We start from the raw sequence: 14,063 nt of genomic DNA, 5'->3' as shown, positions 1-14,063 counted from the left end.
TTCTCCTCCTGCCCCCAATCCCTCCCAGCATCAGTCTTTTCCAATGAGTCAACTCTTCGCATGAGGTGGCCAAAGTATTGGAGTTTCAGCTTTAGCATCATTCCTTCCAAAGAACACCCAGGGCTGATCTCCTTTAGAATAGACTGGTTGGATCTCCTTGTAGTCCAAGGGACTCTCAAGAGTCTTCTCCAACACCACAGTTCAAAAGCATCAATTATTCAGGGCTCAGCTTTCTTCACAGTCCAACTGTCACATCCATACATGACCACTGGAAAAACCATAGCCTTGACTAGATGGACCTTTGTTGGCAAAGTCATGTCTCTGCTTTTCAATATGCTATCTAGGTTGGTCATAACTTTCCTTCCAAGGAGTAAGCGTCTTTTAATTTCATGGCTGCAGTCACCATCGCAGTGATTTCGGAGCCCCAAAAAATAAAGTCTGACACTGTTTCCACTGTTTCCCCATCTATTTGCCATGAAGTGATGGGACCAGATGCGATGATCTTCGTTTTCTGAATGTTGAGCTTTAAGCCAACTTTTTCACTCTATTTCACTTTCATCAAGAACTCTTTAGTTCTCCCTCACTTTCTGCCATAAGCGTGATGTCATCTGCATATCTGAGGTTATTGATATTTCTCCCGGCAATCTTGATTCCAGCTTGTGCTTCCTCCAGCCCAGCGTTTCTCATGATGTACTCTGCATATAAGTTAAGTAAGCAGAGTGACAATATACAGCCTTGACGTCCTCCTTTTCCTATTTGGAACCAGTCTGTTGTTCCATGTCCAGCTCTAACTGTTGCTTCCTGACCTGCACACAGGTTTCTCAGGAGGCAGGTCGGGACCTTAGGCTTTGGTTGTCCTCTGAGACTCGAAACCTGGTTACTTGTTTCATACATGGTTTTGGTTTCTGGAACAAACATTAACACATGCGTATTGAAGGCCAGTATGAAGCTAAATATCCATCAGCTTTGTTGCTGGAGTAGTAATGTTTCAGTGGTTTCTTGACTTTAATTTTTTAAAATGATAGACCTACTACAGTTGAAAATGTGAAAAGGATCGATGGTGTTTCTGAAGGCAAAGCTGTGATGTTGGCCCCTCTGTTGGAAGTCATCAGACGTTTCTGTCAAATAAATAGCGTTCAGGTAAAATACTGTGATTTACTGGAGCTCTGAGAGAATTAACTTTTTTTGACGATTTCAAAACATGCTTCAAAAGCATCATTTTCTCCCTTCATTTTAATTTCCATGCTGGACACTTAGAAAATGAATTTGTAGAGTTTCTTTATTAAATCAGTTATAAAAACATATTAGTTACCAGTTTTTAAAAATTAAATATAGTTGACTTACAGTATTATATTAGTTTCATATGTACAACATAGTGATTCAATAGTTTTATATATGATACTCCAAAGTTATAAAATACTGGCTATGTGCCCTGTGCTGTATGTTACCTCCTTGTAACTTATTTTATACCCAGTACTTTGTACCTCTTAATCCCCTTTCCCTATCATGCCCCTTCCCCCATCCCTCTCCCCACTGATAACCACTAGTTACATAATTAATATACTAAAATAGTTGTCAAGGCTGCTGGTATCTGTTTATTTTGTTGAGAGGTTTTAAAATTTGAATGAATATGTTACTTTAGATTAATAATTTATCTTACTTTCAAATGTAGATAGAAATTAAAACTTCATTCATTTATTCACTATTCACTTCCAGGGGATTAGGGGACTAATTTAGAAGCAGTGTGGTCAACATTATAGTTCATCTGTATTCTCTCCTTTTGGCTTAAGGAGAAGACTGGGAATTTTTAGTTCTGTAACCATGTTTGCTATTGCAAATACTTTATTCAAAATTTATTCACTGTAGCCTATTTTACTTTTAAAAATCAATATGTAAAAAAAAAAACGTTCTTTTTTGAGCTTCTCATAAAAAGAGAATTTGGGGCAGTTCCTTGAAGTTTATGTTATTTTTTTCCTTAATAGCTAATGATCATGTTTATATTCTATCATTATATTGATATTATTTTTGATTATTTGTGCTACATTTAAAATTGTGTAGACAGACCTCTTTTCAAGCACAGAACTACAGGAAGAAGAGAAGAAAAATTTGGTGCTGGAAAATAAAGCAAATTCACTTTCACCGTCTGTGGCCATTACATATTCTTTTTTCCAAGAAAAGAAAATGTCTTTGGTAAGTGTTACTTTCAAGTTAGAGGGAATTTTTAAATTTATCTAAATGTATTTTATCAGCTTTTCAGTATTAAATTGGGATAAATTTCTTATAATCCTACAGTGTTTCACATTGGTTCATTTTATAATTAATTTTAGAACAAGGTCATTTTCTTTTTCTAAGCCTACTTCTAGTAAAATCAGCAAGTATAGTTTGAGCATGATCATCTTACAGAGGTTGTATCAGAGGTACTGATTAACACATTTATAGCTTAGGGATGTTGAAGCAGCCATATTTTGAAGCTACTTTTTTTTAATGGGATTAATAGTTAAAAAACTATTATAGTATGTACTGATAATAGATAATCTCTAAGATACATTGTTAAGTAGAAAAAGGAAGGTGCCTAGTGGTGTGAAAAATGTACATAAATGTGTATATATATGGATTTGTATCCTTATATATTTATAAATGGGTTTCCCTGGTGGCTCAGATGGTAAAGAATCTGCCTGCAGTGCAGGAGACTGGGGTTCAGTCCCTGGATCAGGAAGATCCCCTGGAAAAGAAAATGGCAACCCACTCCAGTATTCTTTCCTGGGAAATCCCATAGACAGAGGAGCCTGGTGGGCTACAGTCCATGGGGTTGCAAAGAGTTGGACATGACTGAGGAATTCTTTCACTTTCACACATATTCATGTATCCCTGTGTATGTATACAAAAGTGCATAGAATATCTCTGGAAGGATGTCCAAGAAGCCAAAAATAAGTTTTAAAAAAGCAATAAACTTGCTTTTCACTCTCTTCTCTAGTGTCATGGTTTTTTTTTTTTTTTCTTAACTGTGTCTGCTTGATGCTCTTTGAAAGAAATCTGACTGCTGTGAAAAATGGCCATACTTCCTGTTTCTTCATCATTGTGGCACAAGTCCTTAAGGTTGTGGAGATTTTTTAAATACACAAAATGAAGAGGGTATCTTAGTGGCAGAAGGGCAGAATGAGGCTTCCCCCTGAGTTTCACTGATCTGCATTCCTATCCTCTCTAATGTTAAATTGATTTAGATCAGGCTGTATGGTCCAGGGCCTCTTTTTTCTGTTCTCTGTGTCTCATGCTCTAGGCTCCATTACACACTTTCTATTCTGTTTAAGATTCAATATAAATAAGAATAAACAGTCCCTAGCTTGTCTTAGTCATTAATAGATATTCTACTTAGATAGCCAAACTCCTTAATTAAAAGTTTGAAAGCCATTACACAAAGAACCAAATAATTCCACTGTACTCTTTTTGAAACAAATTACATGATAAAGAGGAATTTTAAGTTCAGTCTCTTATTTAAACAGTAACATGTTAAAAATGCTTGTATATATATAATTGGACCAAATATGTATGGCAAAACTGTATGTAATTACTAAGAAAATATGGAATAGCCTCTAAATTTTTTGAATAAATTGTATTCTCATACTCAGCCAGGATATGAAGTTTCATATATTCCCTATTCATGGTTAAAAATATGAGGAGTGGTATATCTTCATTTGGGTCTTCTGCTATTATTTGGTTGTATATTATTGTGAAATATTGTGGTGTAATTATCTGTGCCTCCAGGGAGCCTGAGGGGGGGGGTCTTGCTAGTTAAGCACAAAATTAAACATGCCTAAGGGCCAATTAATCAGGAGCTATAATACAATTAGTTTTAGGTAATATGATGCCTGGTATCAAATAACCCTGATATTAGGCAGACATGGAAGTAACTAAAAACCTTCCTTTGAGTGATGAAGAATATTGCTTTACGTGCCCTGTTTTGTGAAAATATCAGCATTCATACACATACACTCCAAATTTAGGCTTTCAAGGTGTGTTAAAAAAGAGTATCATGAAATAATTTAGAGCTGAGTGATTGAACTTCCTGAATGTTGAGAAGAATATTTTATCTAACAGACACCTTAACTGGATTTGGAGCTGCATTTGTTTAAAAGCTACATAAATATGTAGCAATGTCCTTAATTTAGCACAATTCATGTTAAGCTCAGTACTAGGCAAAAGATGACAGCCCCTTGTAAATTGTGTGTGTTCTTATTTTATGAATAGAGCCACTTAAAGCACTTGTTAAAGTCTTTTTGAGAACCTTTTATAGAATACGTTCAGAACCTGATGTTACCACTAAGCATTTTAGCATTTGTCTTCCTGGAAGTTCATGTAACTGAGAGGCCATGTGTTATTTCAAGTGTGCAGTTTATTGAGTTACAGTTTGCTGTATTTTTAAAAGGTCGTGGCAGCTATGAGACTTACGTGGAATGACTGTTCTCTGTTACTAATGGTTTTTTAAGGTGAATAATTGCAGAAGGGTGAGGACTGATCTCAGCTAAAGCTGGGTGGTTTTGCTTCGTTCAATATAGGAAGTATACAAAGCAGCAGCACCTGGGGAGTTCTAGCACGTGAGTCATTTTGAAGAATTAGTTAAAATGAGAAATGTAAATGAAGGTTCAGTCCACTGTTTTATTTCTCAGTGAACACTTACTACCTGAAGGTTTTGGACCTTGTGTTTCTATACAGCACAGTGGAAGCTGAAAAAAAACTCACTGATTGTTTTGCTGCCCTTGCTCTAGAAGGATACAGCTGAGAAGAGGACTCTGCCTCTCACAGCAGTTGGCATGCACTTATCCCAAGCGATGAAAGCTGGCTACCCAGTCGATACAGAGCGAGCAGGCCTGACTCCAGAGATTCAAAAGATTATTGCTGATGTTATCCGAAACCCTCCCATCAACTCAGGTGATAACCAGGACCCTTGTCTGCAGCCTTAATGACTTGAGTCATTGAACCCAGATGAAGTAAACAAGCAATCTGCTGATATTTTCCACTCTGATCACATTAACCCTTTATGCTACTATGAAAACTTCACTTTTCTAATGCTTTGTCTTGTTTTAGAAAAACAATCTTTCTTCCCATCATCACTCAAAGGAAAGTCTGAATCGGAGAAATTCTTGTTTTGTTTGTTTGTTTCAGCTTCTTATTACACCTTCCATACCCATTGCCAAAACAGAGCTCTTTCATCCTTCTCTGATTTCTAGTTCATCACTTGGAAAAAAACATCCTTCCCCATAGCTTACTGACTCTTAGTTTCTTCCTACATCTTTCTGATTCCCTGTCATTGCTTTCACTGAACTAGCCTGTCTCGTCCAGGCAGTCACGTCAGGCACTGTGCAATTGAAGGGATGGACTTGGGCCCTTTGTGGAAGGGTTTTCTCCTGTCATTATGCTGTGGAACCTCAACTGTGGTCAAGCCCCTTTGCCTTACAGAAAATGTTAGAATCTGCCTATTTTAAAATTATGATCCCTTTTTTACAGAAGTAAAGACGAGGTACATTAGAAGGGTTTTCCTACTCTAAATGTACAAACGTAAACTAGGTGTATCATAATAATCTGGTAAATCTGATGAATTTTTTTGGACTGTTAGGACAGAGCAGAGAACATAACAAAAGCCTCATCTCCAGAGCTGCAGTGCAAATAGTTAATTAAGCTTTTTACTACGTCAAACTCTTTCCCACTCAGGAATAAGTATACAGTTCTCCCCCCAAGGTTAGAAATAAGGTGAAAAAGATCACAATTAATACTATACTTAATTGATAAGTACAAGGTATTTAAGTTACTTTCAAAGGCAGCCTTCATTCTAGGCCTGAACAAGACTTGACTGAAGAAGACCTCCATCTCTTCTGCTGATCAACCTAAGAGGCCAGGAGAGGGACAAACACAGGTTTGAGCAGGGAAACCTGCTCAAGGTTAGTTCCAGGGAACCTAAGTTTCCCTCTTTACTATATACCGTGTTAAAGTTGTTCTGCCAACTTTTATTTAAAGCAAAGACACATGCAATTTCTAATCCTGGTTGATGAGACCTTCAAGTATTTTAAGGGCCTGTTGATAAATTATGTCAAGATCTTATTGGAGGGAGGAGACACCTTAACAGCTAATTCTGCTCCTGTGTCACAGCTTTCTGGTTATGTTTGGTGTCCCATTTAGGGCAGTCTCTATAGGGACATATGTGCTAGGCTTGCTAATCTATGTAATAGTTGTGAGTTCATAACTGGAAATTAATGAATTGGCATTGTGTGAACTTGGTTCACCTGGCTCTGTCGAGGTTATTACTGGTTTGTAAATTTGAAAACCTGAGGGCCAGATCCTGTTCTGTAATAAAATACCCAAGGTCACTTAGCTGTGAGTGTCTTGTGAGGAAGCTAGCCATCTCTGCCGGTCACTCTCTAGTCTATCTCACTACAGCTGCCATTTTACTGGAAGTTAAGGCAGAGAAAGGACAACAGTAATTACTGGTGGGGTTAGAATCATGATTGTATAAAATCTTTCTTTCTTCAGTGCAGAAGGAAATAGTATTTCAAAGAAAGTCAAATGCCTTCTTGCTCAGATGCCTGTTTGATATTAACACCCTAGAATTACTTTTTTCCTTATATATGTATTGTCTCTTAGGATTTAGAGAAAGATGTGTCTCTGATAAGCTATTTGATTGTATACAATATCATCTGAAAGAGCTTGTGCAGTTTTCCCCCCCTTTTCCTATTTTCTTTACTACTACATATTGAGTATAGCAAATTTTCATTCAGAGTTAAATATTAAAATGAAATTAATATTTCAATTGAATTAATAAAGATATTAGCATAAATTGAAATTCCAAAGAACAATGAAATTTAAATTATACTTATTAAACACTTATTTCATCTTTCTGTCCAAACATTATATATACATTATACAGATAATGTGAAAATATATATTATTGTAGTTTACTTCCAAAGCCAAAATTGAGAACGTTAAGATTCATGAGCTCTAACTAAACTTTATTTCTTTCAATTGTACATTTATAGTCTGTAATATATAATTTATTGATGTGAAATTTTATTTTTGAATTCTTATTTTTCCATAATAAAATACTGTTTATTATCTCACTGGAGGAAACATTGTTGAGTTATAAACTATAATAAGAAATGAAGATATCCATGTCACACTAATGATTCAAATAGGTTATTTCATCTTTTACTTAGCTGTAGCCATATCACCGGAGAAGGCAATGGCACCCCACTCCAGTACTCTTGCCTGGAAAATCCCATGGGCGGAGGAGCCTGGTAGGCTGCAGTCCATGGGGTCGCTAGGAGTCAGACACGACTGAGTGACTTCACTTTCACTTTTCACTTTCACGCATTGGAGAAGGAAATGGCAACCCATTCCAGTGTTCTTGCCTGGAGAATCCCAGGGACGGGGGAGCCTGGTGGGCTGCCTTCTATGGGGTCGCACAGAGTTGGACATGACTGAAGTGACTTAGCAGCAGCAGCCATATCACATAATTTGGTGTTTTAATGAACCAGTTTGTTGGCATTTAAATTCTGCCCAATCTTGAATTGATAATTTTCTATATTTTATTATGGCATGATCTTATACTTAAACATAGAGTATTTGAGAATGGAGAAATTATGTCTTATTATTTTCATGCTTATTTGCTAAATAGATTTTGTCCCTGTAACTTAATATTTTAAGGAATTCTGCACTTTTTTATTCTTTTAGTTTTTTTCATGTTTACCTAATTTTAAGCTGCTTCTCTTATGGAGTTGAGATAGTAACTATGCCTGCTAATAAATGAAGCAATGTATTTAATGATGTACCTGGATAATATTTTGAAGAATTTTGTTCTTTCATTCTTAATGTGCATGTCCCTGGAAAATTAAGGGTGGCTTCCAAGGGACATGCCACAAAAATAAGGGTAATTTGATCTCTTTAACCGCTGAAGGAGTGCAGGCAGTGCTCATTGTTTCACTTGATTTTTCGGGAGATATTTTCAGCCCTTATTTGTGTGGAAAGTTAGGGCAAATAAGATCTTAAAATAAAATCTATCTTTCTCAGAAAACATATTCAATTAATAGACATTTTAAATAGTTGATATGTTTTGTTATGCTTCAGTATCCATTGAAAGAATCCTTTTTATTAGCATCTTATTTACAAGTATGATTAGCTTCTATTTTAAGAATAAATTATTTTCAAAAAAATTAGCTTATAATTGATATTTGGAATTTGAAACATAATTCCTTTAGAAACAATTCTATGGATGGTGGTTTTGATTCTCAGTTTGAAACAGAAGTTCTGCAGAGTGGATGAGCTGACCTGCTCGGAGGCAGGAGTGCAGGAGTGAAGGGGGTGTGTGCTTACTCCATTTCCGATCTGTGAGGGGGTAGGCATTTGCAGGAGGAACATCTTCTCTGACCACCTTCCTCCTTCCTCTCTACAAAATATTTCATTATTTCCAGCTTATAGATTTTTCTGTGATGCTCTATGTAATTTACTTTTAAATCTTTTAAAAAATTCTTTTACAGATACAAATAAAATTAACCTAATTAGAATATATGTTCCTGAAAACATTGACACGTATCTTATCCACATGACAATCAAGATCCTGGAAAAAGATGGTGACCACAGAATGCGATGCCACTCTTCATGTGATCCCAACAAAAAGCGATGTTTCCCCGACCCTGAAGAGAGCTCTTCAAATTCTAAGAGAACCAAGGAAGAAGTAGACACTAAGACCAAGGTGTTAATTATATGTAGAATTTTCATATACTGTCAGTGTTCAATTTCCATATCCTAATACCACAGTGTTGTATTTTTTGATGTGTTACAAATTCTGATAGGAGGTTACTTAAAAAAAAAAATCTCTGAGCTGTGTTTCCTTTGGTTTTGTAAATCTGATCTGAGAAAAGAGATTTTTTTTTTTTAATGACAAGAAAAGAAGAATATAATCCCATCTATTCTAGCTTATTGTGTGGGAATGTCAGCTTAAATTTTACATCTACCTTATATTGACTGTATAACCTGGAAATGCCCTTTCTTTCAGGGACTACCCTAAAATTTTGGGGTCCAGTGGTTAAGACTCTGTTCTTCCAATGCAGGGGGCACAGAGTCAGTCCTTGTTCAGAGAACTAAGATCCCACATGCCTTGTAGCATGGTCAAAAAACCAAAACCAAAAACAAAACCCAACTTCTATTATAAATACCTCTTTAGATGTTGGAATTTGTCTGCCTCCTGTTACTCTTCATTCTCTGTTCCTGTTACACTGAGTCTCTCAGGTACAAGGGTAGTTGTTTCTCATGGCCCTGGGCACAGCCCAGTGCACTTTTGCATGATCAGAGAACGACCATGAGTTTAGTAGTATTTTACATGATATATTTTATTAAAATCACATGCTTTGAAAATTATTGCTCTATGATTTATCTGAGATAAATTGTAATTAGAGAATAACTCTTCTTTGACACTGTGACTCTACCAAATGATTGCAAAGACTTGAAAATTTGACATTTAATTTCTTCTGGGCCTAAAGTTCAGTGATAAAAGTTTGTGAAAATCATAATTAACTCAAAAATTACTTTAGTTCACGGATGATAAATTCAGCATAGCGGTAGGTGGTTGCTACTATTTATATTAGAGAATTAGGAACTTTATTTCAGTTGTAATCTTTATAAGATTTCCAACAGTTAAACTCTTTTTCTCTCAATAGCTTAAAAATAAGAGGGGCTGGTTTTTTAAAACTGTCCTTCAGTTAGATGTGTATATATTCATGTCCTAGATAACCTAATGAAATTTGCTTACCTGGAATTCTTTACATTATTTTGGCAATTGATTAGCTATAAGAAGGGCATTAAAGAAGATATATGTTGGGCAGTGGTACTGAAATTTGGCTGCTATTCCCAGCCTTTTATTTCTGAAATCTGTATACAAAGTGCCTAAGACCTTATTTTTTTCCCAGCTGTATCCGTCAATACAGGAAAAAGTGTAACTTGTTATTTTTCCTGAATACTGAAGCACATTTATAGTGAAATATTGTTTAAATCTCACATTAACATTTTTGCTTCCATCCTATTGAAATAATACCATATTCTGACAACAGAGTGGAGGTATTGTTTTTAATCGGGACATAACTGCTTTGCAGTGTTGTGTTACTTTCTGCTGTACAACATGAACCAACCATGTGTGTGTATGTAGAATGGGGGTATTGTGGAGAGGGTGGGTAAGTGGATGGAAATCATACTAAGCTTACTGGATTTAGCCTTTTCTTTTTCCCCATTTAGGGGAACAAGAATATTGAGGCTGGGAAGTAGATTATGAGATGAGTGAGCCAGCCAGATTGTTTTTCTTCCATCCACCTTCCAGTATAGAAAGCTACTCTGAGCGCTGTAAAGTCTGTTGGAGGCCAAGTTTCAAGATCCTTCCTGTGTTAACATTTGTCTTCTCTACCGCCCTGGGTTGTATTCCTTAGTCTCTTTCATTTTATGATTATGAGGCTTCTAATAAAAGCTAATGTCAAAACAAATTCTCTTTATTAGCTGATGCATCATTAGGTTTACATCTGTTGTGACTGCTGTTTACTGGAGGAAGATTATGTCTTGATAATGGTAGTTCTGATTAATATACCAAGGCACACAGTAGAGTCTTCAAATATGTTTTTTTTCTTTCAGATAAGTTTTTTTCAAATAAGATTCTTAAAATAAGTTTTTTAAAAATTGATGGCAAGTTTTCTTAAATTGAAGCTTTTAAATTTTGTTTATTTCAGGTTGTTTAAAAAATTTTTGCCTTTTAGTATTTTTGTCCCATTGCTTTTTATTTCTTCTTAAGGGAGAAGAAATTTCTGTTCTCTATATGTTGGATCTGCTTGTGCAGATCATATAGTAGGCAACCACTGCCTTTGTGTTTAATTTTTTCCCCTAAAAGCTAGAGACTTTTAACTTAAAATTCTGAGGCTTCATTTGGTGCATAGGACCCTCTAGAATTAGACAAAATATTGTGCATGTGTACATTTGTCTTTTTTCCCTAAAGACAGTTTCAGCAGATCCTCAAAAGAGTCTACAAAACAAAGATCATTTTTCCCCCATTTACTGAGCAAATATTTTTTGAGTACCTGTGATGTCTCAGCAGTTCTGCAAGGCCCTGATGATGCCTGAACTACTCCGAATTTGTCCACCAGTGTAGATGTACACATTGTATGCTTTTTTAATTGCTAATATAACTGTGTGTGTGTGTGTGTGTACACATGCTCAAGCAGATGCCTTCCTCCGAACATTAAATTCACCATTTTGGCATACCCAAAGTTAATATGGATCTGAAATAATATCCAGTTCTTTCCTTCCCAAATGAGAGTCTTTTTTAGACACTTGAGTATCTAAAAACATGTAAGAGGGTGGCAGGTAATTGCCTAAACAAATGATATAGTGATTTTGTCTCTCATGTGTTTACTTTTGAATCAGAAATAAACTCTGTAGATATCATTATTTTGTTTTATTGAAAAGGGAATGATGATGGGTGTATATTTAGTAACAATGCAGGTGATGTAAGAGATGTGGGTTCGATCCCTGGGTTGGGAAGATCCCCTGGAGGAGGGCATGGCATCCCACTCCAGTATTCTTGTATGGGAAATCCCATGAACAGAGGATCTTGGCGGGCTACAGTCCATGGGATCCGAGTCGGACATGACTGAAATGACTTAGCACAGCACGTGTTACTTGCCAGCAGTACAAATATATATATACATATATATAATATATATACTTTTTTTGTTGTTTCTTTCCTATAGACTTCGTCTGAAATGTCCAAGAGAAAATTACCTTGGTGGTTTGCCAAAGGAAATGACACCTTACCTGATACCAGCAAGAAATCAGTGGCCAAAACCAAAACCAAGGGTCTTTTTAGTTAGACTGGCAGCTGTCAGAGGAATTGTATGTCCTGCTGTATTATAAGAGGGAAGCTGTATTTCATTTCTGAAAAGAGTAGGGAGTGTTTGTTTAAAAATTATTCTAATTTTGAAGTAAAACTCATCTATTTATTGAATAGCTGGCATTTGAAAACAGTCTTGGGCAAGCCACGTAAAGTTGAGTCTTCTGAGGGTCTGAGTGAGTGCCTCCTAGGACAGAATCTTAAGTTACCTTCCTATGAGGTTGCTTTAAGAAATCATGTCATTGCCTGTTTTCTAATCTCTTCACTTATTTCCATAGTATGTTTGGAATATGTAATGTGCAATGATTTAATATATGTAACAGATTAGGAGTTGTATAGTGATTATGTGTGTGATATGAAATATTCTTGTATTACCGAAATTCTGTCTTATACATGAAGAATGTGTAATTATTTTACAAATTGTTTTTTTATTTTTAGAAGAAACTCTTGTACGCATTTTAAAATGGTGCTAGTGGGCCAGACCAGTGAAAATGAAACGTTTAGGGTTCTGTGTAAATAGAGAAAAGAATAGACCAAATGCACTTTGTATTTTACATATGATTTCTATTATTTTTCAAATAATAATAAAAACTCTTTCCTACTGAAAATTATAAAGATATATATTTTCTTAAACTATCATTTATTTAATTATCATTATGAACAAAGCTAGTGGAGGTGATGGAATTCCAATTGAGCTATTTCAGATCCTAAAAGATGATGCTGTGAAGGTGCTGCACTCAATACGCCAGCAAATTTGGAAAACTCAACAGTGGTCACCAGATGGGAAAAGGTAGGTTTTCATTGCAATCCCAAAGATGGGCAATGCCAAAGAATGTTCAAACTACCACATAATTGTACTCATCTTACATGCTAGCAAAGTAATGCTCAAAATTCTCCAAGTGAGGCTTCAACAGTACGTGAACTGTGAACTTCCAGATGTTCAAGCTGGATTTAGAAAACGTGGAGAAACCAGAGATCAAATTGCCAACATCCACTGGATCATAGAAAAAGCAAGAGAATTCCAGAAAAACATCTACTGCTTTATTGATTATGCCAAAGCTTTTGACTGTGTGGATCACAACAAAGTGTGATCACTGTGATCAGTTTTCAACAAAGTGGACAATTCTTAAAGAGATGGGAATACCAGACCACCTGACCTGCCTCCTGAGAAATGTGTATGCAGGTCAGGAAGCAGCAGAGATATTACTTTGCTATCAAAGGTCCATCTAGTCAAAGCTATGGTTTTTCCAGTAGTCATGTATGGATGTGAGAGTTGGACTATAAAGAAAGTTGAGTGCTGAAGAATTGATGCTTTTGAACTGTGGTGTTAGAGAAGACTCTTGAGAGTCCCTTGGACTGCAAGGATATCCAACCAGTCCATCCTAAAGGAAATCGGTCCTGAATATTCATTGGAAGGACTGATGCTGAAGCTGAAACTCCAATACTTTGGCCACCTGATGCGAAGAACTGACTCACTGGAAAAGACCCTGATGCTGGGAAAGATTGAAGGTGGGAGGAGAAGGGGACGACAGAGGATGAGATGGTTGGATGGCATCACCAACTCAATGGACATGAGTTTGAGTAAGCTCTGGGAGTTGGTGATGGACAGGGAAGCCTGGCGTGCTACAGTCCATGGGGTCGCAAATGGTGGGACATGACTGAGTGACTGAACTGAACTGAATTACTTTGAGTACCTTTAACTTTTGATGATGTTGGAATTTGATTCTAATATCTCTTTATTTAGCACATGTAACTGAAATATCCAAAACCCTGCCACTGATTTGGGTAAATCACAGTTGATATAACTTTAAGCAGTTCAACATGTAGCATTTACTTGACTTCTTTGTAAATAAAAATAGCTGTTGTTAATAAAGAAGAAATACACGTTTATTGTAGAAAAATGAAAAAAATCCAGAAAAGTGAAAAAAAAAAAAAACTGAAGTTCCCATGGTAGGTAATTTATTAACCCTTTTCATATATCTGGCCAAGCCATTTTATATTCACTTCTTTTCTTCATTACATGAATAATACATGAATGAATATTCTTTGTGAAACATTCAAGCTACACTTAAAACATAAAAGTCCCCCATATTCCCTTTTCCCTGCATCCCAGTACAAGCCCTTTTCCAGGTAACCCCTGTTGAATATGTGA

At 36.1% G+C, this 14,063-nt stretch overlaps 1 protein-coding gene across 5 annotated transcripts in view; it reads left to right on the top strand.

Annotated features, from left to right (window-relative positions):
- Positions 1–12,515, top strand: part of WRN (Werner syndrome, RecQ helicase-like) — a 125,505-nt gene extending 112,990 nt beyond the window's left edge. For 4 of the 5 annotated variants that reach the window (XM_010838804.1, XM_010838805.1, XM_010838803.1 and 1 more), the window contains 5 exons: positions 1,026–1,140; positions 2,059–2,190; positions 4,764–4,926; positions 8,523–8,737; positions 11,772–12,515. In XM_010838804.1, the coding sequence (XP_010837106.1) occupies positions 1,026–1,140; positions 2,059–2,190; positions 4,764–4,926; positions 8,523–8,737; positions 11,772–11,891 (745 nt within the window). In that variant the 3' untranslated portion in view covers positions 11,892–12,515. Of the gene's footprint in view, positions 1–1,025; positions 1,141–2,058; positions 2,191–4,763; positions 4,927–8,522; positions 8,738–11,771 lie in introns of those variants that run through there. The other variant, XM_010838806.1, reaches the window with a different exon arrangement.
- The last annotated feature ends 1,548 nt before the right edge of the window (positions 12,516–14,063 follow it).

The sequence above is a fragment of the Bison bison genome, unplaced genomic scaffold, assembly GCF_000754665.1.
Source record: "Bison bison bison isolate TAMUID 2011002044 unplaced genomic scaffold, Bison_UMD1.0 scf7180017864105, whole genome shotgun sequence".
Taxonomy (NCBI): domain Eukaryota; kingdom Metazoa; phylum Chordata; class Mammalia; order Artiodactyla; family Bovidae; genus Bison; species Bison bison.
This window is presented reverse-complemented; position numbering and strand designations above follow the sequence as displayed.